The sequence below is a fragment of the Carlito syrichta genome, unplaced genomic scaffold (assembly GCF_000164805.1).
Source record: "Carlito syrichta isolate Samal-C Ts95f unplaced genomic scaffold, Tarsius_syrichta-2.0.1 Scaffold288314, whole genome shotgun sequence".
Classification (NCBI taxonomy): Eukaryota; Metazoa; Chordata; class Mammalia; order Primates; family Tarsiidae; genus Carlito; species Carlito syrichta.
Window position 1 is genome coordinate 36,141 of NW_007232410.1, and position 27,633 is coordinate 63,773.

The 27,633-nt window shown below is 35.2% G+C and overlaps 1 protein-coding gene across 1 annotated transcript; it reads left to right on the plus strand.

The window, feature by feature from the left end:
- Window positions 1-16,217: 16,217 nt before the first annotated feature.
- CLEC4E (C-type lectin domain family 4 member E) lies at window positions 16,218-22,618 on the plus strand. Its single transcript, XM_008053587.1, has 7 exons — window positions 16,218-16,254; window positions 17,735-17,827; window positions 18,401-18,490; window positions 19,813-19,964; window positions 20,608-20,723; window positions 21,718-21,849; window positions 22,498-22,618. The coding sequence occupies exons 1-7, from the start codon at window positions 16,218-16,220 to the stop codon at window positions 22,616-22,618; spliced, it is 741 nt and encodes a 246-aa protein (XP_008051778.1).
- The last annotated feature ends 5,015 nt before the right edge of the window (window positions 22,619-27,633 follow it).

A 27,633-nucleotide genomic window follows, 5' to 3' on the forward strand; every position in this document is an offset into this window, starting at 1 on the left:
CTGCCAATATGTTGACTATAAGACTCATTTTATTATGGAACTACTATAAGTTTAATGTAGTGAATTAGTCATATTTTTACTCACAGGGGTATTTCAGAAAGGATCAGCTACCTACAATAGGGATGAAACTTGAGGACCTTAAGCTAAGTGAAATAAGTCAATTGTGGAAAGACACAAACTCCACGATGCCATTTTTATGGTATATCTGCAGTAGTCAACCTTTTAAAAGTAGGACGTGGACTTGTGGTTGCTAGGGGCTGGGTAGAGAGTAGATTGGGGGATTGCTATACAGTAGGTAAAGAGTTTCAGCCATGCAATATGACAAACTTTTAGTGATCTACTGTACAGCAATGTGTGTATAGTTAACAATACTGTAATATATACCAAAAAATTTGTTAAGATAGATTTTATGTCATGTTTTTACTTATATGTTTATACACACACACATATACCTTCCTACAAAATCTTCCCACATAATCATACACACATATACCTTCTTACAAAAACTTGTGTTCAAGTATTTATAGCAAGTTTATTCATGAAAGCTGAAAACTGGAAAGAATATAAACATCTATCAACACTGAATGGACAATTTAGTAAATCTACATCATGGAATACTTAACAAAAAGTGGGAAAACATTGATATAGGTAACATGGATAAATGTGAAAATAATTATGCTGAATAAAAGAAGTCACATATAGCCATATTCATGCTATACTTCTTACCATTTATATAACATTCAAAAAAATACACCCTAACCTATTGTAACAAATATCAGTATTTTCCCAGGGTCAAGGAAAAGGAAAAATGGACTGCAGAGGAGGCTAGAAATATTTTTGAGTGATGGAAGTCTTCTGCAACAATGATGTTATGGAGATATCATCATTTACAGATATATATATATATATATCTGTAAAAATATACAAAAATAAACTTCAAATAGATGCCATTAACTTTATTTTTCAATATACATAATTTTTAAAATATTGTTGGCAATATTTTCTTAATCTCAAAATTCTTCTATCTCCTAAGCTTTAATAGATTCTTGCTTTTATAACTATTCTATTTAATCAACATGTCTTCATTCAGACATGATTGATTGTATAGAAAATTTGAGTGAATTACAAAACTATTACTAGAATGAATAAGTGAATTTGGAAAAGATGCAAGATTTAAGGTTTAAGAGAAAACTTTAATATTTTTGTAACAAAAAAATTAATTGTATTTTAGTGTACTACCAAGTAACTGACAAAATTTTACAAAAATAAATTCATAATAGCATCAAAAATAACACCTTAAAAAAATTAACAAAAGATACATAAGACTCTATATTGGAAAAAATTGCTGAGAGAAATTAAAGATTTCATTGAATGGAGATATTATCCATATTCATATATTGGAAAACTACATTGTTGAGACATCAATTCTCCCCAAAGTATGAATTCAATGAAGTCAAAGTATGAATTTTATAGGTTCTACCCTTACCAAAATCTCATCAAGCATTTTAGTAGAAATTGACAAAGTTTTAAGAAATAAAGCTTCTAAATTATTCTTGAAGAAGAAGAAGAAAAACTCAGAGGCTTTATGCTAATATTCATTTCAAGATGTATGAACTACAGCCATTGAAAGTATGGTGTTGGTGAAAGGATAAACAGATGGTGAAAGAGAGTACAGTTCGGAAATAGAACACACATACATGGTCAATTAATTTTTAGCAGAATCAGGAAAGAAACTAAATGAGAAAAAATAATCCTTTTGTAAACAAATGGTGCTGAAATAACTGGATAAACGCTAGGAAAAAAAAAAGGGACCTATACCTCATATCATGCACAAAAATTAACTGAAATGGATTATAAACCTAAATTTAAAAGCTAAAACTATAAAGAGTCTAGAATAAAATTATAGAATTCTCTTTTATTCTAGAATAAAATGAGATTTTTTTTACTTTAAGCTAGGCCAAAAAAATATATTTAGACACAGAAAAAGCACTAGATATAAAAGAAGAAAATTGTTAAAATGAGTTTATTCAAAATTAAGAACTTATGTTCACCAAGAGATATTACTAACATAAAAAGGCAAGCCAAGACTGGTAGAAAATATTTACAATACATATATCCCACAGATGCTAACACAAAGACAAACCAATTTTTTAAAAAAATAGATAAAAGACTTCACACAAAAAGATGCAGAAATGGTCAATAAGAACAGGAAAGGCTGTGATATTAATCATTAGAAAATGTAAATTAAAGCCACAATATGATTTCATTTCTCACCTACTAGAAGATCTAAACTTAAGAAGAATTCTCCACATCTTTAAAATAAAAAAAGTAAAAAAATAAAAAAAAGAATGACAATATCAAATATTGCTGAAGATGTGCAAAGTACCCAAAACTCTCGTACATTGCTGGTGGGAGTGTAAAGGGAGTACAAAACAACTTTAGAGAACTTCCTTATAGTTTCTAAAATACACACTTGTCTTATAAATTAGCAATCTCATTTTTATATATCTGCCCAAGAGAAACAAACACAAATCTTGTATGACAACACGTGATATATCTGTACAATGGGAAATGATTTGGCTATATAAAGGAATAAAGCTCAGATCTATGCTACAACATGGATAAACTTTGAAAGTACTACGCTAAATGAAATAAACTAGACAAAAGGTCACATATTGTATGATTTCATTTTTATGAAATATCCAGATTAGGCAAATCCATAACAGAAAGTCAATTAGTGCTTTCCAAGGTCTAGAGAAAAAGAAGAGTGAGAAGTGACTGCCAGTTAGTATGGAGTTGTATTTTTGGAGTAATGTCCATGTTCTGGAATTATATGGTGATTGGTGCACAACTCTGTGAATATGCTAAAAACCACTGGAGTGCCATCACCAAGATGCTGTAATAGGAATTACCAGCCTTCAACCCCCACAAAAAAATAAATATAGACAGCTACCCACAAACTAAAACAACCTTGAGAGAGCTCCAGCCCCATTAAAGAATCTACTGCATCACAGTGGATCAACAGCAACAAATAGAGAATATCCATACAGAAAAGACTGTTATTGAGATCAGCATACTTGAGGTGTCAGGATCAAAGAAAGGCAGAGGTTCAGAGGCTATGAGTATTAGCCATTTAGCGGGAGCCACCATGGTCCTAGAGACCTTCTCCACAAAGGACATCCACACTGAGATAACCAATAGCCATTCCCTCCAGGGATCCACAGAGAGGGAGACACAATTATACATTCATTCCCAATCCCCAAAGCAGCTACTATTGAGCTGTTTTAGGAATGAAGCTGTAACCTTTTCCCATCAAACATGTACCCTGACCCCCAAGCTGCAGCCAACCTGAAATTGCCCAAACTCCAAATTCCAACTCAGTGGCTTCACTAAGCTCACTTATGGCTCAAACACTGGAACCATAGCCAAACTGAATAGTTCCCATGCTGGGCTCCAGAGTCAAGCTTTCAATGCAGATGCCCACACTCTAGGTACCAACCTGGCTGCCTTAGACAGCCAAGCCTCACCTTGACATCAGAGTTACCGTAACTCAGCCGATGCCTATGCTCCTGTTCTTGACAATAGCATCACAAGTGTCCACATTTCTTACACTGTTACTAACACAGAAGTGGAGGTATCTGCACCCTGAGCACCAGTGCTATTACTATCTGCACCCTCGGTGCCAGTGCCATTGCTATCTTGGATTTATAAGTCGTTGTCACTCCACACATGCCCATTCTTTGGCCTTCAGCTCTGTGGCTGTCCACGGGCACTGCACAGCAGACATGAGTACCACCATCATCACAAGTGAGCCTTCAAACCGGACCTCGTGTCAAGATGAATCCCTTTGGCCCTAACTTCTTCCATGTGAGAAAAAGAGATCAGGGGAACTTTATCATTCATTATCAGAGAAAAGTCTAACTACCCTCACCACGACTGTGGACATCCATAACATCAGCCAATGAGGATGCATGAAATCTGCATCAACACCAACCTCAGCTGACAAGGTTGGAAAAAGTCTAAAGAGCTTCAACCTCACTGGTGCCAGAGCCACTGTATTCCACCCAGAAAGCACTTTTGCACATCTCCTCCAACCGGAGAAGGTCTGACGCTGAAACTAGCCTGTAAATCTGGAAGAGGTGCCCGCACTATCAAATGTGCATACATCAACATAAGGCAACAAGAAACATAAAAAACCAAAAAGACATACCATCACCAAAAGAACATAAACATCTTCTTGTAGCTGGCCTAAAATAAGTGAAGATATATGAATGACCTGAAAATAATTCAAAACAATTGCTTTAAGTAAGCTTAGCAAACACCAATTAAAATACAGAGAAACAATGCAACAATGTTAGGAAAACAATTAATACCTAAAATTGGAAATTTAACAGGGAGATTAAAATTATTTTAAAAATAGAAATAACTTTTTCTGGAGTTGAAAAATGCAACAAATTAAATGAGAAATGGAATAATCAACAGCAGAATTTATCAAGAATAAATAATCTGTGAACCCAGAGAAAGATTATTTGAAAATGTACTCCAAGGAGAAAAAAAGGATGAAACAAAAGGAAACAAGCATACAAAATTCATGAAACAGCATCAAAAGAGCAAATATTCTAATTATAGGACTTAAAGAAGAAGAAGAGAAATATAAAGAAAGTAAAGCTTATTTAAAACTATGATAGCAGGAAACATTCAAAATCTGGAAAAAGATATAAATAGCTATGTTCAGGAAGGTCAAAGATTTTCAATCAGATTTAATCCAAAGAAGATTATACTAAGACATATTTTAAAACTGCCAAAAATCAAACACAAAAAGAAGATTTACAGTAAGCATGAAAATAGAAGCAAATCACACATAAGGAGTTTGAATAATGCCAGCAGCAGTTTATCAGCAAAAAACCTTACAGACAAGAGTAGAGTGGGGTGATGTACTCAAAATACCAAAGGGGTAGGGGTAGGGGCATGGAAACAAGAATACTTTTCTGGACAAAGTTGCTCTTCCGAAATGAAGTAAGACTTTGTCAGACAAACAAAGCTGAGGGAGTCCATCACTGCCAAACCTATCCTACAAGAAGTGCTAAAGGGAGTTCTTCATGCTGAAAGGAAAATAATACTACATAATAACACAAAAAGTACAAAACTCACTGGTAAGAGTAAGTACACTCTCAAATTCAGAATACTCTAACACTGTAATCGAGGTATGTAAATCACGTATCTTAGTATGGAATTGTAAAAAGTATTAATTAATAACTATAATAATTTGTACATTATGGGTTCTAGAAGAAGAAAGAGAAAAGGAACATAAAGTGTATTTAATGAAAGACTTAAATACAGACTTATGATGTTTCAGTTTATGATTTTTCAACTTTACAATGATGTGACAGTGATAAATATTCAGTAGAAATTGTATTTCCATTATCTATAAAACCTTTTTATTTTTCACTTTCAGTACAGAACTCAATAAGTTACATGAGATGCAGAAAACTTTATTATGAAATAAGTTTTGTGATAAATGATCTTTTCCCAACTGTAGGCTAACGTAAGTGTTCTGATCATGTTTAAAGTAGGGTAAACTAACATATCATGTTCAGTAGGTTATTATATTTTTATGAAATATCCAGATTAGGCAAATCCATAGAAACAGAAAGTCATTAAATGTATTTTTAATATGTGATATTTTCAACTCCAATGGATCTATTGGGGTGTAACCCTAACATAAGTTGAGAAGCTTCTGTAATGACTGAAAGCTTCTTAAATCCTGGGAGGAACATGGACATCCAGATTCATAAAGACCAACATTTCATAAATAGGTTGAACCTAAATAAAACTGTACAAAGAAATATTATAGTTAAGTCATAAAAAGTTGAAGGCAAAGAGAGAATTTTGAAAACAGGAAGGAAAAAGTGACTTGTCATATACAAGGGAGGCTATATAAGACTATCATATCAGTATCTCTCTCAGCAGAAACTTTATAGGCCCATAGAAAATGAGATGATACGATCATACTTAGTGATCTATCTCAGAAACAAAGAACAGAGTACCATATGTTCTCACTCATAAGTGGACCTTGAACAATTATCATAATACTATAAGAAAGGGATTGGCAGTAGTGGGAAACTGCCAGGGGAGGCAGGGAGGTGGGATTGGCAGTTGAGGGAAACTGCTAGGGGAGGGAGTGGCACACCTCACCAACAAGGTTGCCTACATAATCAACGTTTGTATACCTAACCCTGAATTTTATCCCACATCTTTAAAATTAAAAAAAAGCAAGAAAATGAGATGATATATAAAGTATTGAAAGAAAAAAACCAAACCAAAAATACCTTACCTATTAAAACTTTCTTTTAAGAATTAGGAGAGATAAAGACTTTCTTAGACAAACAAATCCTGAGAGAATCCACCACCACTAGACCTGTCTAACAAGAAGTTCTGAAGGCAGTTCTTGAAAGTGAAATGAAAAGATGCTAAATAACTACAATAAAGTTCATAAAAGTATAAATCTCACTCTTAAAATAACTCTACAGCACATTGTAATACTGTATTGGTGGTGTATAAATCACTTTTAACATTAACATTATTATATAAATTAAAAACAAAAATAGTAAGAATAACTATAATCCCATACATTTGTTAATGGAAACACAATATAGAAAAAATATAGAAAAAATAATATCTAACATCAAATACCAAAAATGAAGTGTAGGGAAAGAAAAGTGAACAGCTTCTGTACATGGTAACCATGCACACACAAACACATGCAAATACAGTAGATACAAAAAAAAGATAAATAGAAAGGAATCAAAGTATTCCACTACCTAAAAATCATTAAATCTCAAGGAAAGACAACATTGGAAGAGGGAGAAAGAAGAGAACTACAGGACAAAAAACAAGTAACAAAATGGCAATAGTAAACTCTTACCTTTCAATTACTTTAAATGTTCTTGGACTAAACTCCCCAACAAAATGTCATGGAATGGCTAATTGAACAAAATAAAGATCCAACTATATGCTTTATACAAGACACTCTCTTTAGATTCAAGAACAAACAGAGGCTGAAAGTAAAGAGGTGGAGAAAAATATTGTTATATAAAATGATAACTAAAAGAGAATTCTACCAAACTCTTAAAGAACACAAATCCTACCCACGCTACTCCCAAACTATTAAAGAACATCAATTATTTGCAAAACATTGAAGATGAGAGAATTCTTCCAAATTCATTCTTTAAAGCCAAGATGATCCTGATACTTACACCAGACAAAGCACAAAACAAAGCAACAAAAAACCTAAAGGCCAATATTCCTGATGGACAGTGATACAAAATTCCTCAACAAAATACCACAAAACCAAATGCAACAGCACACCAAGAAGATAATACACCACAACCAAGTGGAATTTACAATAGTGATATAAGGATGGTTCAACATATTCAAGTCCATTAATACAGTAAATCATATCAACAGAATGAAAGACAAAACCATAGTATTTCAATGCATGCAGAAAAAGTATTTGATAAAATTCACAATCCTTTTATTATAAAAACTCTCAATAAATTAGGTATAGAAGGAACGTATAAAGCACAATAAAGACTATATATGACAAACCCACAGCTAACATCAGACTTCACAGGGAAAGTTGAAAGATTTTTTTTCCAAGAACCAGAACAAGACAAGAACACTTCCTTTTACCATTTTGATGTAACATAATACTATAAGTCCTAGACAGATCAGTTAGGCAGAGAAAAAAATAAAGGGGATCCAAATTAAAAGAGAAGTTAGATTGTTCCTTTTTGCAAATGATATAATTTTATATATGGAAAAACCTAAAAAATCCACCAAGAAACTTTTAGAACTGAAAAACAAATTCAGTAAAGTTGTAGGATACAAAATCAGTAGCATTTCTATATACAAATAACCAATAAACTGAAAAAGAAATTTAGAAAACAATCTCATTTACAATATAAACAAACAGAATACAAACAGAATAAAATACCTAGAAGTATATTAACCAAGAAGGCAAAAGATCTTCACAATGAATACTATTAAACACTGATGAAAGAAATCAAAGAGAACACATTCCCCCCAAAATGGAGTGACATCCCATGCTCATAAATTGGAAGAGTTAATATTGTTAAAATGACCACATTACTCAAAGCAATATACAGATTCCATGCAATCTCAATCAAAATGTCAATGATAGTATTCACAGAAATAGAAACTACAATTCCAAAATTTGCATGAAACCATGAAAGACCTCAGATAACCAAAGCAAAACTGAACCACAAGAACAAAGCTGGAAACATCAAACTACCCAACTTCAAAATCCCCTACAGAGATGTAGTAACCAAATTGGTGTAGTATTGGCATAAAACAGACACACAGAACAATGAAACAGACTAGAGAACCCATAAACAAAGTCACATATTTACAGTGAATTGATTATTGACAACGTTCACAAGAACATATGTTGGAAAAAGAGCACTTTCTTTAATGAATGGTGCTAAGAAAACTGGATACCCATATTCAGATGAATAAAACTAGATCCTTATCTCTCACCATATACAAAAATAAACACAAAATTAGTTAAAGACTTAAATGCAAGACCCTAAACTATAAAACTATTAGAAGAAAACTGTGGAGATTCTTCAAGTCATTGGGGTAGGCAAAGATAATATGGGTAAGACATCAAAAGCACAGAAGACAAAAAGAAAGACAATGGGATATTGTAAAATATATAAAACTAAAAAGCTTCTGCACAGCAAATAAAACAATCAACATAGTGACAAAACAATCTGTACAATTAAGTACAATATTTACAAACTATTTATCTGACAAGGGCTAATATCCACAATATACAAGGAACTCAAAGGACTTGACAGCAGTCATCACCATCTTATTAAAAACTGGGTAAAGAATCTGAGTAGACATCTCTGAAAAGAAGACATGCAAACAGCCAACAGGTATATGAAAAAATGCTCACCATTACTAATCATCAGCAAAATGCAAATCAAAGCCACAATGAGATATCATCTCACCCCAGTTAGAGTGGCTATTATCAAAAAAGCTTAAAAATACTGGAGAATATGCAGAGCAAAGGGCACACTTATACACTGTTGGTGAGAATGTAAATTAGTACGGCTATTGTGGAAAACCGTATGGTGATTTCTCAAAAAACTAAAAATAAAGCTACCACTAGTCCAGGAATACCACTACTGAGTATTTATACAAAGGAAAGGAAATCAGATATCAAAGAGATATACGTACCACACCCCCATCCCTTTATTGCAGCACTATTCATAATAGCCAAGATACAGAATCAATCTAAATGTCTAACAACTGATAAATAGATAAAGAAAACGTGGTATAGATGCACAAGATCATATTATTCAGCCATAATGAAGAATGAAATCTTGTCGTTTATGGCAATAGAGATGGGCCTGGAGGACATTATCTTAAGTGAAATAAGTCAGGAACAAAAAGATAAATACCACATATTCTCACTCATATGTGGGAACTAAAAATGCATAGCACATAGAATTAGAGAGCATAATTTTGGTTATTGGTGGCTGAGAAAGCTAGAGATGGCTTAACAAACACAAACTTATAGCTAGATAAGAGGAATAAGTTCTACTGTTCTATAAAATAAACACTGTATATTTTTACCTATAGGCTAAACATCGTATATTTTTGAAAACCTGAAAGACAGAATTTTCCATGATCCCAACACAAAGATATAATAAATGTTTGCGGTGATGAATAGGCTAAATACCTGATCTGAGCATCACATATTTTACACATGTATTGAAATACCATTCTGTACCATATTAATATGTATAATGGTTATGCACCAACTAAAAAGAAAAAAATGTATGCAGTGCCATTAAAAGGACAAAGAAGTCAGCCTAAAGGGTGAAACTCACAGCTAATTTTTGTCACTTCAAATAGCCAAAAAAAAAATTATAATTAATTGGAACAGTTTAAGTCTGTAAAAATAATGAGTTTATAATAATATCCAAAAGAAAAAAAATTTAGATTACTTTATTTTAAAAAAACATGTGCCGCTTGTGAAGGTCAAATAAAATATGGAGGCAAATCTCTAAAATAAAAAAAAAAATCAATGAAACTAAGATTTGGTCTTTTGAAAAGGTAAAATCAACAAATATTTCGCTAGACTAACTACAAAAAAATAGACAAATAAATAAAATCAGAAGTGAAAGAGGAGATATTATAACTGATGCCACAGAAATTTAAAAAATCATAAAGGACAATTATAACAATTACACGCCAAAATTTTGGATAACCTAGAAGAAATGAATAAATTCCAAAACACATAATACTGCCTACTCATACTGAATCAAGAAGAAATAAAAATCTTGAACAGATCAATTACAAACAGGAAGACTAAATGAGCAATTTTTTTTAATTAAAAAAATAAAATAAAAACTACCAGCAATAAAAATCCCAGGGCCAGATGTCTTCCCCAGTGAATTCCATTTTATATATATGTATGTATGTATGTATGTGTGTGTGTGTGTGTGTGTGTGTGTGTGTGTGTGTGTGTGTGTTGTTGGGAGCCAACATATGTAACCACACAGCTGAGGCCTATGAAGGCCTATTCAGAAGGTCGCCTCTGAGACAAGGATATAACATCAAGTGTGTACATATGAATAGTAACCAGTGTATTATAAGACAACATAATTTTCAATATTAGGAAGTGACAGTCTAAAATAAAATCTTATTATATCCTATGAAAAATGCACAGCAGAATTATTTTATATCTCTTTTTCTTTCTAAACTGTTTCTCTTCTTAAGATTTTTTAGCTGTTATTTCCTGGTAAATTGATTGATTAGATTTTGTTCCAGTATGTAGTTTCATTTGGGGTTATGATTAGACGTTATAACTGTGATAATAGTTGTATTATGTTGCTTTTGGTCAAGCAGAACGTTCTTGGTTTTTGTACGTGCAGTAACTTTCAGCTTGCTTCAGTCCCCGGCTGTCGTTATGGCAACTGTGCAGTTCATTGTTTTAAGTGGCATGGCAGGTTTTGAGACGTAGGTAGTTTCCATGTAATAGGCAATCAGATTTAGGTTTTAGGTTAAAATGTCATTGAATTAAGTTTTATAGAACATAGAGTAAGTTCATAATTTTTATACTTATTAGTACTAATGATAAGGTTTGTAATAGATTATAGTAGGATAATAGTTGTATTAGAATTTAGACATGATATTATAAGATAAGTAATTAATAAAGTATAAAAGACAATAGTTTAGATATTTGAGATTTATAGAAGTCGTGATAAAATTTTAGGTTAAGGATAAGTTCATAGGTAATTAATATACAATCATAGGGCAGTATAGAAATGTAGTAAGGTTATAAGAATTATAAAAATAAATAGTATAAAATTAAGGTAATAAAATTAAGTCATTTAAGTAAACTTATAGATTATAGTATAGTGTTAAGTTAATAATATTAATCATCAAAAATATTAAAAGTTAGTAAAATTGGATTGAACTTAGAGTTAACTTGGAAAGTTTTTAAATCAGGGTTTAGAACATAGAGTATAATATGAATGATTTATTGAACATTGTGGAAAACATTTTGAACAATCTGTATTGAAATTGTGCACCTGTGATTCATACATCATGGAATTGTAATTGTTCACTGGGAACTTGGAAGTCTTATGAAGGTACATGATTTGTAAAGCGTGTTACACATCAATGAATTTGTATGCCCCCAGCAAGTAATTGTCACACTGCTGGAGATTATAGAAAATGGTATATAAGTTGGAAAAAGTTTGAATAAAATTGGCTTCAGTCTTGGCCAGACTGTTCCCAGAAGAGCTGCCTCCGTGTGGTTTCTTCTCTCCGTTCTGATTCACCGGTGCGGTCCTAACCCCCCCTTGGTCAGTGCAGGTCACCGACAGTGTGTGTGTGTTTGCTAATTTTTATTATTTTTTGGATGATTTTTCAAAGAATTAGAACATATATGTGTTCCCCAGTCTAGAAGGGAGCATATATATATGTTCTAATTCTTTAAAAACTCGTCAAAAAAATAATAAAAGTGAACACTTCCAAATTCATTCTATGAAGCCAGAATCATCCTGATACTAAAGCCAGACAAAGACACAACAAGAAAAGAAAACTACAGGCCAACACTCCTGAAGAACATGGATGGGGTCATGGGTTTACACTTATCTCCAAACACATTAAGATGAAGCTATTTAATATCTACAGCTTTGCATGTCAATCATGCTTTAATAAAACAACTTTTTAAAGGTAAAAGAAAGAAAGTTAAAAATTATATTATAGGTCTAGTTTTATAGAATAACTTTGTTAGACATAATCTTTTTAAATGAAATAAATTGTTTAGTTATTTAATTTTCATTTGGGCCATAAATCTTTCAACAAAAATTCTATTTCACATCTTTCAAAGATGAATTCACAGCAGAATATCAATCATTTCACCTCACAATTTTATAAGATGCAAAAATTCCAAAATACTTCTCAAGAAAATGTATAGTAAGCTATATTAGATATAAAGAGATTTTTTAAAGTATGATTAAGAAGAGGTTAAAGAAAAGCAAAGTACATATCAAAAATTCTGTTGTTTCTCTGTTTCTCCACTATTAAAAGCAAATATTTATTTTGTATGAAAAAATTGAAGGATAAAAAATTTTCAACTAGATGCTAGCAGATCAGATCCAACAACACATATCAAAAATCATCCACCATGACCAAGTAAGCTTCATCCCTGGGATGCAGGGCTGGTTCATTATCTGCAAGACCATAAATATAATTAAATACATCAACTGATGCAAAAACAAGGATCACATGATTATATCATTAGATGTGGAAAAAGCTTTCAAAAAAATCCAGCATCCCTTCTTGATAAAAACCCTTGAACACCTAGGCATAGGGGGAACACACTCCCAAATAGTAAGAGCCATCTATGATAAACCCACAGCCAATATATTGTTAAATAGACAGAATTTGGAAGCATATCCACTGAAAACCAGAAGACAAGGCTGCCCACTCTCACCCCTTCTGTTCAACATAGTATTAGAGCAATCAGACAAGAGAAGGAAATAAGGGGTATCCAAATAGGAAAAGCGTAAGTCAAGTTATCCCTCTTTGCTGACTATATGATCCTATGCCTCAAAAATCCAAGAGACTCTGTCACAAACCTCCTTGCACTGATAAAACACTCTGGCAAAGTCTCAGGGTACAAAGTAGATGTGCAAAAGACAGCCACTTTCTTATACAACAACAACAAACAGGCAGAGAACCAAATAAAATGCATAATCACATTAACAATAGCCATGAAAAAAAAATAAATACCTCAGCATCTTCCTAACTGGAGAAGTGAAAGATCTTTACAAAGCACTGCTCAGAGAAATCAAAGGTGACACAAACAAGTGGGAAAATATTCCATGTTTATGAATAGGAAGAATCAACATTATTAAGATGTCCATCACACCCAAGGCAACCTACAGATTCAAAGCAATACCCATTAAAGTACCAACATCATTCTTCTGAGACCTGGAAGCAACAATACAGAAATTCATATGGAAACATAAACAACCACGAGTAACCAAAACAATCCTTAGCAAAAGAAACAAAGCAGGAAGTATCACACTTTCAGACTTCAAACTTTACTATAAGGCTACGGTAATCAAAACAGCCTGGTATTGGTACAAGAACAGGCATACAGACCAATGGAATAGGATAGAGAGTCCAGAAGCAAAACCTCAATTTCTCAGACAACTTGTCTTTGACAAAGCCTCCACCATCAACTGCTGGGGAGAGGAGAACCTATTCAGTAAGCGGTGCTGGGAAAACTGACCACATGCAGAAGAATAAAACAGGACCCTACCCATCACCATACACAAAAATCAGCTCCAAATGGATCAAAGACCTACTTTAAGAATCTTAGAAAACACAGGAGACATCCTGATCAAAAGCTTATGCCATAAGAGATAAGATAGACAAGTGGGATCTCACCAAACTGATAAGCTTCTACAAAGCAAAAAAAAAAAAAAAAAAAATTGAGAGAGTGGGGAGACAGCCCACAAAATGGGAAAAAATATTTGTCAGTTGCATATCTGACAAAGGCCTAATATCCAGGATCTACAAGGAACTAAAATATGCTGAAGGGGAAAAAAATCAAACAGCCCCATTTAAAAAGTGGACAAAAGACATGAATAAACACTTCTCAAAAGAAGACATATGAACAGCCAACATGTACGTGAAAAAGTGCTCAGCCTCAGTAATCATCAGAGAAATGCAAATCAAAACCACATTGAGATACCACCTAACTCCAATAAGAATGACCGTAATAGGCAACCCCTTCAAGTCCCCTCACACTGTGGGAACTTTTTTGTCCTTTCAATAAGTCCTGCTTTCTGAAAAAAAAAAAAGGCCATCATTAATTAAACAGAAAATAACAGGTGCCGGTGAGGGTGTGGAGAAAAGGAAATGCTTCTACACTGTTTGCTGGAATGCAAACTAGTTAAACCTCATGGAAAACAGTGTGGCAATTTCTAAAAGACCTAGAAATTGACCTTCCACATATTCCCAGAAACTCCCCTACTGAGAATATACCCAGAGGAACTTAAATCACTATACAAAAAAGATACCTGCGCCTGCATGTTTATTGCAGCACTGTTCACAATTTCAAAAATATGGAGCCAACTGTGCTGCCCATCGAAAATGGGCTCGATTAAAAAAAGGTGGTACATACACATGATGGAATATTATGCAACCAAAAAGGACAAAATTATGGACTTTACAGCAACTTGGATGGATTTAGAGTCTATAATACTCAGTGATCTGTCACAGAAACAAAGAACTGAGTACCACACGTTCTCCCTCATAAATGGACCCTGAACATTTACCATAATACTATAAAAAAGAGATTGGCAGTAGCTGGAAACTGCTAGGGGAGGGAGTTGCACATATCATCAATAAGCGTACCTGATCTCAAACCAGGTAATTTCTCTTTTCTGCTGGTCAAAAGCCATTTGCTGATACTACACACATTTAATAGGTATATACATATATAATATGCACATATTTCATTTTAATAAAACATTTGAACATTGTATTACTGTAAAATAGAGAATCAGAGAAAATTGATCAGTATGTTGAAATGATAAAAAGTCCCTTTGAGTCAGGGATATTTTCTAGCACATGGAAAATCTGTGAGTCATTGGGTGTGGAGATTACCAGGTCGTACTTACTCTTTCTGACACTCATGAACTTAAATCAACTGAGACCAGTGTGATCTCATTTTTAAGTATAAAGAAAGAGATGGCACATACCTAACATTCCAGAGAAGCATTAAATTCTAACATCTAACTGAAATTGCTTCTTCTGCCATTCGTATCTATTTCTTCTAGTGTAAACTACAACAGAGAACTAAAATCGCCAAATAATTCAGACCAGGAGAATTAAATGCTCTGTTGAGTCTCTGAGGCTTCAGAAGCTGTATTATGTTGTAAAAAATTGAGCTGAGTTTTGAAGTTGTCATATCACATGAAGCTGTCCTGCTGGGGTGAATCCCTGAAATAGCCTATTAAATGTCAACACTTTGATAAGAAGGATATAAAGCCAGAAGTTGCAAATGAAGAAGGAATAAAAACCATAAAAGATGAAAGGAAATTCACTTTGCAATGTCATAAATACATACACGCTATGCCCGTTATTACACTAAGTGTTGTTTAAGTCACCCTTTCAATTATAAAATGTGTGAGGGGTGCAGACCAAAAGTAAAACTGAGAGTGCAGAGGTGGGCTCTGTGTTGTCAAGGAGAAATTGGGGAATTAATTAGGCTTTGAAGAAAGTAGAGACATTTTATCCAACAAAACAAAGCAACTTAAAAAAAAATGTCTCTGATTTCCCCATTTGTCAGTCTATTTGTGTGGAAACTTACCATTTCATAATTTCCTCATTTTGTTGTTTCCTGGAATAAAGAGAACTGACATGCTATTCAGTAAACTCCCTTGTCCTCCTTATGCAAGAAAGAAAATCTTGACTTAAGGTGCAGCCACAGAACAGATTAATATTCTCTGTCTATTAGAGTTGGGCTTCCTAAAAGACGGATAACGCATTCATCCGTCAAGATTCATTTTTCCCGAATTTTGCCAACACAATACTCCTGGACTCAGAAACTGAGACAAGACAGGAAGGGAGAGAGAAAGACAAAGAGAAAAATAATGAATTCATCCAAATCATCTGAATCACAATGTACAGGTAAAATTTGCTACTATCTCTTTTCTTCCCTACATGTCTTCTTGGAACAGGTTATAAGCATGTTAAAAAGAAAAACGGAAAAGTATTAAAGAGGTTTTTAAAAAAAGACAGAGAAAAAGAGAAAAATGGGGTGGGAAGAAGGGAGAGAGAAAGAAAGAGATTGACTAGAAGGTTATCTGTTATCCTGGAAAGCTTGTTGGACTCCAGTTCAGGAAGAGCTATTGGACTGCTGTTTCTGCTTTTTCTGCAAAACACTGCATCCCTTTGGGCAAGTTACCTCACTTCTTTGAGACTCACTTTTTTGTCTGTGTGTATTGGGAGGAATAGAGGAGCTACTAGTTGATTGCTAATGGCTAATGTTTTATGTGCCTAATTTACAGAGAGCTTGAAAAATGAGGCACTGAGAAAAGGAGAGCAGGAAAGAAACTAGAGAAGCAGAAGAAAAGAAAGGGAAAAGGAAGAAATAAAAAGGAGGAGCAGCCTTAGAAGATACAAAATTTTTCTTAACTAGAGACTTAGAAAGGAAAATTGTCCGGAGGGGAGAACCAAAGAAACAAAAACACAAACAAAAGGAATTATCTTTTGGAGAGTAGGCCTTTTGTATTAATAGTACAGGCTTTCCCTGGTAGGTGAGTGCTCTCAGAACCCATCTGCATCAGTGTATACCAGCTAGCATTGGTGTGAGAGGCTACATGGTGGAAGCTAAGTCCGGAGTTATGCCAAACAGGTGACCAGTGCTTCCACCATGGCAATGCATCTGCCCACACCTTGCTGCATGTTCAGCAGTTTTTGATAAAAAAATGACACGACCCCTGTGCTCCTCCTGCCCTATTCACCTGATCTCATCCCGAGCGACTCTTTTTTTGTTTTCCGGGATGAAAAAAGCCCTCAAAGGGAAATGTTTTACCGATGTGAAAGAGGTGAAACAAAAAACAGCAGAAGCACGAAAAGACATCAAAATTGATGAGTTTAAAGACTGTATTGAGTAGTGGAAAAAGCATCAGGATAGGTATAGTGCATCAAAAGAAGGTGACTGAAGTCTAAACACGTAAGACTAAATGTACAATTTTTTATAGAGAAACTCTGGGGCTTTGGGGGGGTCCCCGTTGAGTATCTGAGTTTGTGAATCAGAGTCTTTTTTGTAAAGATGTGGGGTACAATCCAGGAAGTCAGAGTCTTAAAATTAGTAATTAATTACTCCAGTGTTCTAAAAGTGTGGTCATCGGACCATAGCATCAGCAGCTCCTGGGATCCTGTTGGTTCCAATACTAGCTCTATTGACTTGTTAATTTGAGCATGAGTCTCAGCAGTCTGTGTTCCAACAAGTCCTCCAACTGATTCTGATGCATGCTAAAGTTTGTGAATTATTCAATACAGACCCTGGAAGTGGAAGGAAATAAGGAGGGATGAACAAGAATCTCTTCTCTTTTATATCTCGCTTAGGGAAGATTGACCATGTTTTGCCTCTTTCTTTCTACAGAGAGAGAGTGTCTCTCTTCCCAAGTGCTCATATGGACTGCTGCTGGGGTCTCCATACTATTTCTCAGTGCCTGTTTTATCAGCAAATGTGTGGGTGAGTTCTGAAGGTCAAATTCAAGTTAATTTTCCCTGGTGAATGTTAGGAGTAAATTCTTCCTTACTGTTTGTGCATTCTCTTCTCCCTCAAAATGTCTTTCTTTTTCACTCATTTCCCTATTCATCTCCAGGCTATTTCTCAAACCAGAAACCTCATCAAGTGGGGAATTGTTACCACATTTCTGTGACCTCTGACTTAATTTTCATCTCTTTAGTGATCTTGAGTCCTTTGTACCCCTCTCATTAGTGTAAACTGCTCTAGTAGTAACTTAAAGCTTGGACCACAGACAGAGAGGGTTAGACTTGGTATAAGAATGGGTACAAACAAATCTGTTTCCTCTGGGCCTTTGAGTCTGAAATAAAGTGTATTCTTTATAAATCAGGAAAACCACAAAAGTGAATTTCCTCTTCTAGCTTTGAATAGAGAATCACAGTTATAAATGTAAGAGAAAAAAGTAGGTAGTAAGAAACTATGGTCACTATTGGCACTTTGTTATGAATACAAAACAGAGGGAACTGATTTTTATCAAAAAAAGAGTAATTAATATTAACTGTGCTCCTGTCTTTACAGTGACATATCACATGTCTCAAATGTGTCATGAGAAAAATTTCCAGTCACACGGGAATGCCGGAGCGTTCTCCTGCTACAACAATGAATCAGGTATAACAGTCCTCAAAGCTGAACATCAAAATTTATGTATCAGCATTTTCTGGCTTCCAGATTGACTTTGGGATATGTAAAATATAGTTGAATTAGATCCAATTTTTCAAAAGCAAAATGTAAAATCCTGCCTATGCTGTAAGAGAATGATGAGGAATGTGAGTCCAGGAATAGAACTTGGAAATGCAATTAGTATTGGGACGGGATACATTGGGGACATCATAGCAAACTTTTAGAATAAAATTGAGGTACATGTCTGAACAGAAAATCTGTTCAGTAAATCTGAAGTGGAACGTGTTATTCCCAATAATGCACTTTTCCCCCCATTTACCTACTTCCAAAATAAGGTGAAGGAAAAAAATGTATAGAGTTGGAAATTTATAAAAACCTCAGAAATATACTCCCTATACTCTTACATGTCATCCTGTGGCAAGTCGTAGCAAAATGCTAAATGACACTTGGAAGCTGACTTCCTTCTCTGAGTTATAATTTTCTCACCATTAAATTGAGAGAGGGTCAGGCATGGTGGCTCATGCCTGTAATCTCAGAACTTTGGGAGGCCAAGGTGGGAGAATCGCTTGAGCCCAGGAGTCTGAGACCAACCTGGGCAACATCACGAGACCTTGTCTCTACAAGAAAAAAAAGGCAAAGAATGATCTGGGCATGATGGTGCATCCTTGTAGTCCCCAGCTACTAGAAAGGATGAGGCAGAAGGATCACCTGAGTCCAGGAGGTTGAGGCTGCATTGAGCCTTGATTGTGCAACTGCACTTCCAGCCTGGACCATAGAGTGAGAAATTGGCTCAATAACAAAAACAACCAAAAAACAAATTGAGAGAGATTGGACCTTTATTTTTCAAAGGCTTCAAAGACTAAAATTCTGTAATTCCGAGAACCCATTTGAACACCATAGTTTGGAGATTTGATTGGGGGTACATTGTTTATGGAACATAAGAAATGGTTGCTTAGGGGTCACCCAATAAAGTGCATATGACTTTCTCTAACCTTGGCAGCCTATGAACAGATAATAGGATTCTATGTCAATAACAGAACTGAGATAATTTGCATATTATAGTTTTACTTCCTGGCAGTGACATCTGGAGAGTAAAGATTGTGTTCAAAAGACAAGAATGTTGCTGTTTACATTTATTGACGTTGAAATGATCTAAAGTCTTCGATAGTAAGATTTGGGGCATGAACAAGGTATTTCAAGGCATCTGACTATAAATGATGAATTCCATGGGGCCACATCAAGCTTTATTTATTTATTTATTTATTTACTTAGTTCACCTGGGACACTTACTGAAACATTCCTCCTTCTAGAGTCAGTCCAGAATTGCTGTCCTTCAAACTGGAAGCAGTTTCAATTTAGCTGCTACTTCTTTTCTACTGACACCATTCCCTGGTCAACGAGTTCACAGAACTGCTCAGGAATGGGGGCTCACCTGGTGATCATCAACTCACTGGAGGAGCAGGTAACTAAAGTACAGACTCTTCCAGGGTCAATGTAACATGCTCCACAGGGTACGTCCCGTTCTCCACACATGGGCAAAGTATTTGGCCCTCGGTGACTATTTGTTAAATGAATGTACTAAAGTGCATGCTGTTTCTGCTACTTCTGTAAGTCACTATCTACTTCATTTTCATACCTAGAAGAATCTAAGTAAAAGAAAATTCCATGTGGAGTTGCTTTGGTTAGCCACGGGCGGGGGTTAGAAAAGAGAGTTGGGAGTTAATTTTAGAATAATCATTATGTTTATGAGCATATCACATAAAAGAAAGCAAGCAAACGTTGTCCATTACCTTTAAGTCACAATTAATAATGTTTTGTGCTAGAATATATACAGATTTGACTACCAGTAACAGCAGATAAGCTTTGGAGGAATGATTGAGAATCTGCTTTTCTGTTGAAGCCTATTTGTATTGGTTTAATTTTATGTTATGTCTATTTTGCCACAAAGAGGTCAGTAGATAATTCTTCATGATTTTACAATTTCATTTGCCTATCATCTTTAAATCAAGATCCTATTTTGTCTCTTTTAATAACAATTACCTTCTACATTTGTTCAGAACTGAAATAATTGATCTCCTATTGTTTTAATTGTGTGTCTTCCATAGGAATTTCTTCACCATGCAAAACCTAGATCCAGAGAGTTTTATATTGGACTGACTGACCAGGTGGTCGAGGGTCAGTGGAAATGGGTGGATGGCACGCCTTTGACAGAGTCTCTGAGGTAATTCCCCTCTTGTAGGAGAGTTGTACACTACCCTGGATCCTAAATGTGACCACTATTGAGAAGAGTTCTCAGAACCTCTTTCTGTTACATGACTATATCAAGTCTGTCGTTGGTGGCTTTGGATGCAGGAAGAAGAACTGGCATAGAAGAGCGAGAGAGAAGAGAAGCAAACACTATCCACCTGTCTCATTTCCTGGGATTGCCTCAAGAATAAAGGGGAAACATTAGATGAACATAAAAAGGAGATGAGAATTAATGAATCATTCACTGAGAATGCAGAAGAGACAAAGGGTGGTATTAAAAGTCTTACACTCCAAAACTGTAGTAAACGAGACAAAAATAGTAATCTGAGAAAGACAGCAGATTCTTAGGGAGTGCAAGTGAGAATCCCTTCACAATGTCTTTCTTCTTCCTAATGGCCTCACATCATTAGAGCACAGCATTTTGAAGTTTTCAAAGTTTTTTTTTTTTTTTTTCATTCGTTATTTCATTTTACCTACAGTACTCCTTTCTGGGATAAACAGGATTATTAACCTTTATTTAACATTTAAGGAAACTAAAGATCAGGAGGATTAAATGGCTTACACAGCTAGCAAATGGCAGTTCTAGGAGTGTAGCCCAGACGCTGTGATGCTTTCGAAACGTTGCTTCAATGCAGTCCTGTAACACCACTGCAAGACGCATCTTAGAGATACATACTCTGGGCAAAATAAAGAGAACCAAACCAGCTATGAGATATGAGTACAAAGAAAACAAACCCGCCAAGATATCAGTCTTTCCCATAATTTCTCATTCTGGATCTCAAACCGTGAAGGAGCATGATGGAAGAGAAAGTCAGCCAGACCCAGTCCAGCTTCAATACTCACAGACTCTGTGACTTAGACAAATAGCTTAGCTTTTCCAAGATTCCTTTTCTTCTTCAATAAATGGAAGTTATAAGACATTAGGTTGCTTTACCTCTTTTAACATCTCTCGTGTCCCTCTTTTTCAGCTTCTGGGATGTAGGGGAGCCCAACAACAAGGTTACTCTGGAGGACTGTGCCACCATAAGAGACTCTCCAAATCCAAGGAAAAATTGGAATGATCTAGCCTGTTTCCTCAGTGTTTTTCGGATTTGTGAAATGCCAGCAATGAATGTTTCAAAAAAACAAAACACTGCAAGATGATGAAGCAGAATTTAAAGGCGTAAGGGAGGAGGAACAAGAGCATGACCATACCCACAACCCCACACAGAAACGTGTGCCTTGCATGTCAAAGGACTTCACAAGTATTTGCTACTCAAATATACGTAATAAAAATAAGTCACCATGAATGCCACAACTCATGATACTGGCTGAAGTGCATTTTCTCTCTACGTCAGTCTTTTCCAGAATTTACAAAGTGATTAACTTGCAAGTGCTGCAAGAAGAAAGAAGATGCTCTATTTGGCTCATGTTTGAGTATTTATAGGAAACTACAGGGACACAGAGCAATGACAGAGTCCGGCAAAGAAGAAGATTTTGGAAAGTCCTTTTAAACCATTGCCTGTGTTCAGGCTCTGTGTCAAGTTGTCTTCTCTCTAGCTTCTGAAAAGTCTGTCTTTTTGATTTCATCTGCACTTATCTCCTGCTCAAGCATATATTATCCTCTCTGTGCCCTTCTGTGTGATACGTAAAAGCTTCTTCAAGTCATGGAACTTATTCCTGCTCAGAAGACTGGTGTGGCCTTCCCGGGCACAGGCCTTCATGTACCCACCTTAGGGCAGGGCGCTTTGACCTTCTGCTCCAAGCAGACTGTCATTGAGTCCACTCAACTCTGGGACTTCCTTTGCTGTCCATTCTCTTCGGCGTACTAACCAGGTCTCACCAGGATTTGTATCTATGGCTCAGCTAGGACCAGAGTCCAATAATTAAATTAATCTAAGAGAATATTTAACGTCACACTTTCCTGTCTTAAGTCTATTTGTTGCATAAAGTTCTATCAATACAGATACAGTTCTATCAATACAGTTCTATCAACAGTCAGGAGCATGTCAATAACAGGGCAGCTTTTCTAATCTTGTTTCTTGTACAGTGCTGTAAGGAGACTCAAAATTCACACATGGGAAGTAAAGTGTAATTATTGCACGGAAAAATCCAACTAGACAAGTGAACGTGATCTATTAGCTTTCTTTACAAAAGTTTATTCCTCTCAGGCATTGTGACAATCTTGTTTATTTATTTATTTTTGGAGTCAGGTTCTTACTCGGTTATCCAGGCTGGAGTGCAGTGGTTTGATCACGGTTCACTGCAACCTCCAACACCCGGGCCCAAGCGATCCTTTTGCATCAGCCTCCTGAATAGCTGGGACTACTGGCATGCACCACCACATCTAGCTAATTTTTTGATTTTTTGTAGAGACAGAATCTTGCTATGTTGCTCAGGTTGGTCTTGAACTCCTGGGCTCAAGCAGTCCTCTCTCCTGGGCCTCCCAAAGTGTTGGGATTACAGACGTGAGCCACTTTGCCCGGCTACAATCAGGCTTTGAAATCAACATGGTTTTAAGCCAAACATCATTCAACCTAAAAGTAATTTTAAACATGTCTTCAATTTTCTAATTCTCTTTTTTAAAAATTGTAAACACCAATGAGGAAACATTGAAAGACACCTGAAGTTTTTAGGTTCGTTGTTGTTTCCCTGAAGGTGGCTAACCCTCTCCCCTTATTGTCACTATAAGATAATACTTTTTAAAATCAATATCAACATTTGCATTGTTAAAATATGTAAATATTATTCACAGTTGAATCATGTACTGTATTATTATTAAATATTCTTAAACACATTTTGTTTTCATGCAGTTAATATTGCATCTTTTTTATATCTCACTAATTTTCTATGTACTGATATAATTCATCCTTAACTTTGTGGAATTGTACATCACCTTTCGATTCATTTCCAATGCATTCTATCCATCCCATGCTTTTGTTGGGAGAAGAAATATCTCTCTTGGAAAATAGTCTTCCTTTCCTGGTCTGAACTAAGATTGCTCTGATGGTTTGCCTCACAGCCATCATTTTGTTGATTTTTATGATTTTTTTGGAAAAATTTGCAATTTTAAGATATTTCAAATTATGATACAATACAATGAAACACTATTCACTTATAAGGAGCACAGTATAAAACAGTTTCTAGACTATACTGTAAAGTAAACAAAGCAAGATGTTTAAGAATATGTAGATAACGTTTCTATTAGTATAAAAATGTGGTTTATATATCACATATGTTTATATAGTATATTATCATATATATATGTTTATAATATATAGCATATAGCTAGTTTTTACATAGTACATATACACTTTATACGTAGTACCTATAGTATATATAAATAAATATGGAAATATATATAAGAAACTTATAATCATAGTTACTCCGAAGAGGCATTTAGGGGACTGGAGTTCAGGATGGGTTTGCCTTATTAGTGGTTTTACTGTTTGCCTTTTTGACACATATACATTACTTTTTGGAAAGTAAAAGCACGATTTAAAAATTTTTAAGTGTTTCAAGCATCTAAAACTATGATAATGTGCTAAAATAATGAGACTCTATTTTTATAAAATGACTGTTGCTGCCTGAAAGAAATTGTGAAGAATAGGCACAGTGTCGTGAGAGTTGAGAATAGACTGACAGAGACCAAGGGTGCATCGGGTGCATCTTAGTCCATTTTCTGTTGCTTACAGCAGAATACCTGAAATGGGGTCATTTATAAAGAAAAAAAATTAGTTATTATTATTATGAAGGCTGAGAAGTCCAAGGTCAAGGAGTGACCATCTGGTGAGAGTTTTCTTGCCGGTAGGGACTCTCCGCAGAGGTGGCTCAGGGTCTCACATGGTGAGGGGGCTGAGCGTGTAACGTGCCAGCTCAGATCTCCCTTTCTCTTCTTTATAAAGCCACCAGTTTTTCACCCATGATAACCCATTAACCCATTAGTCGACAAATGTACCAATCTGTTCATGAGGATCAGTACCTCATGATCTCTTCACCTCTTAAAGGCCCCACCTCTCGATACTGCCACATTGGGGATTGAGTTTTAACATAAGTTCCACCCACCATGGCAAGGTGAAAGCAGGGAGAACAATCCAAGGACCATTGCAATAATCCAGGTGAGAGAGAGGGAAGGTTGGTCTACAGTGGTAACCATGGAGGTAATAAGAGATGATCAGCACTGGGAGAAATAGATTACGTTTATAGATGTAGACATAGATGGATAAAATCACAAAGAAACCACATTGTATTGATAGTGAAATCTCTGTCAATACACAGTTTTATACAAATTAAAAATGGATGATATTAACTATACTAAGCTCATTAGTGTTTACGTAGTTATTTCAACAGGTTTTATGCTGTGTAATTTAGCGAACACGGCAAACACAATTGAAGGTATTTAGTACCACTTCAGTTAAAAGTATCAGCTTTTAACACACACAAACACATACACACACACACACACACACACACACGAATCATCACACATAATCAAACACGAATATTTCAAACACAGATAATTAATAACTTATTTACAAAGTAATACTGGTTTAAAAAATTGTGCTAGAGAAGTTATGTTAAAAAGCCATTGCTTAAAATTTTTCATCTTAGATCCAGGAAAAAAATTAGTTAATTGAAAATTTTAAGAAAGACCACCATGTTTTATTGAAATTGGATGTAAAACTGCTTCACAATGAATACTCCATACATTAGAAAAGCATAATTTATGGTTTTCTTGCTGATTTGAAATGAAACTCTGTCGCACCAAAGAAACGTATAAACAATGCCTACATATACATGAGTCAAAAAATGTGATTCTCCTGATTCAAATTAAAAATGGAAACACTAACACAATACGACTTCAAATAATTAAGAAATGTTATCTATCTGTTAGACAAGTGAGGAGGCCAAGTCACCCCCAGTAACTTTCCTGTGACACCAACAGGAACACATTTTATCTCTAGTGAAGCATAGATCAGGGCCATAATTCTGGCGTGTAGTGAACCAGCAACGTGAAGGTGAGCCCTTTGACTTCCCAAGGATTCTATTTGCTCAGCTAGAGAAGTGAAAGAGTTGGGTCAAGGTGGCCTGTAAAGGACATTTCCGCTCAAAAAGAAATTAAGTCAGCTTGAGACTTTCTGCTTTGAGAAGACATTTAGGGTAGAGTAAGAAGTAACTTCCTTAAAGGTATATGGGCCCTTTTTCTCTACCTGTACAAGACCATGATTTGGAACTATTCTATATTGTTGTTCTAGATAAATTTTGCTCATGGAATGGCAATATAATAACTGATATTTTAAAAGCCTGAAAATAAAGCATCAGACAATAAAAACGTTTAAAATCGTTAAGGAGTTTGCAATATTTAGGTTTTAAAAATGATACATCACGCCGGGCTCGGTGGCTCAGCCTGTAATCCCGCGCCTTTAGGAGGCTGAGGTGAGTGGATAGCCTGAGCCCACGGGTTCAAGACCCGCCTGGGCAGGCGAGACCTCATCTCTACAATAAATCAAAAAATTAGCTGGGCATAGTAGTGCACGCCTGTAGTTTCAGCTACTTGGAAGGCTGAGGAGGGAGGATCGCCGGAGCCCAGCAGGTCAAGGCTGCAGTGGCCGGGAGCGGGCACCGCACTCCCGTCTGGGCGACAGAGTGAGACTCCAACTCAAAAAAAAAAAAAAAAGATGCATCACTACCAGTTAGAATATCCCACCTTTGAATTGCAAGAGCTAAGAATCTGAGGGGGAGAAAAATGACAGAAAGATTGTATTATTGAAGCCATTCTGTTAGAAATGGATTCAGTGCATACCAATTGAAAACTAATCTCAAGAAAGCAAACATAATGAAAACTGATTTTCACAGGAAAGATAATTCCTTCCATCAAAATATACAAAATCTCATTATCTTAGTACACACACACACACACACACACACACACACACACACACACAGTATGTTGAATGAATCAAACAAAAACATACAAGACCATTAGGTCTAAAAACTGCTCTATGACCCAGCATGTTTTCTCTATTCCAATAATGCATGTGCATTCTACCCTACTCTAAATTAGAGCAGTCCTCGATTTTAAAAAAAAAACAGTTCTTTTCTATTTCCATCAAAAGGACCACTTTGTAGGCTCCTAGTTGATTGCTGTTCTAGGTATCTTTAAAATCCTACTTGTCTCAAAGTCACAAGGAAAATAATTCCAGGGCCATTTATCTTGGTTATAAACAAGAGCAACACAGCTGTCTTCCTGATAGTTATTAGATTCATTTTCATTCAAGAATCTGAAAAAAAAAATATATATATATATATAGAGAGAGAGAGAGATAGACACAGATACAAATATAGATATATAGATATAGATATAAACTTAGATTTAGATAGACATAGATACAGACAGAGATAGATTAGATAGGTATAGATGTAGATATAGATATATGAAGGGACAATTCAGAAAATATGCCCATAGCGAACAATTTAGAGCTGCATTTTCTAATACAATAGTTACTACTGCAAATGTTTGAGCACTTGAAATGTTTCTTCTCTATATTAAAGCATGCCTTAAGTGTTAATTGCTCATTATATTGTAAGGACTTAGTCTCAAAAAAGGATGTAAAAGATCTAAGTAATAATCTTATATTGATTACATGTTGAAATATGATTTAGAAAGAATTGGTTAAATATATTATTAATTATTAACACATTATTGGAATAAATTTCACTTGTTTCTCTTTATCTTTTTAGTGTGGCTACTAAAATGTCTAAATTGCACATATGGGCCACATGCGGTGCCTCATGCCTGTAACCCCAGCACCTTGGGAGGCAGCGACGAGAGGATTGCCTGAGGGGTTTGAGACCAGTCTGGGCAACTTGGCAAGAACTTGTCTCTACAGTAAATCAAAAAATCA

What these genes read in the sequence shown, in the direction of transcription:
- CLEC4E (XM_008053587.1), top strand. Translation starts at nt 16,218, where the DNA reads ATGAATTCATCCAAATCATCTGAATCACAATGTACAG. An exon ending in CTGCTACAACAATGAATCAG is followed by an intron (nt 18,491 to 19,812) that starts GTATAACAGTCC and finishes TCCTCCTTCTAG; the next exon opens with AGTCAGTCCAGAATTGCTGT. An exon ending in GTTTTTCGGATTTGTGAAAT is followed by an intron (nt 21,850 to 22,497) that starts GCCAGCAATGAA and finishes TGCTCCAAGCAG; the next exon opens with ACTGTCATTGAGTCCACTCA.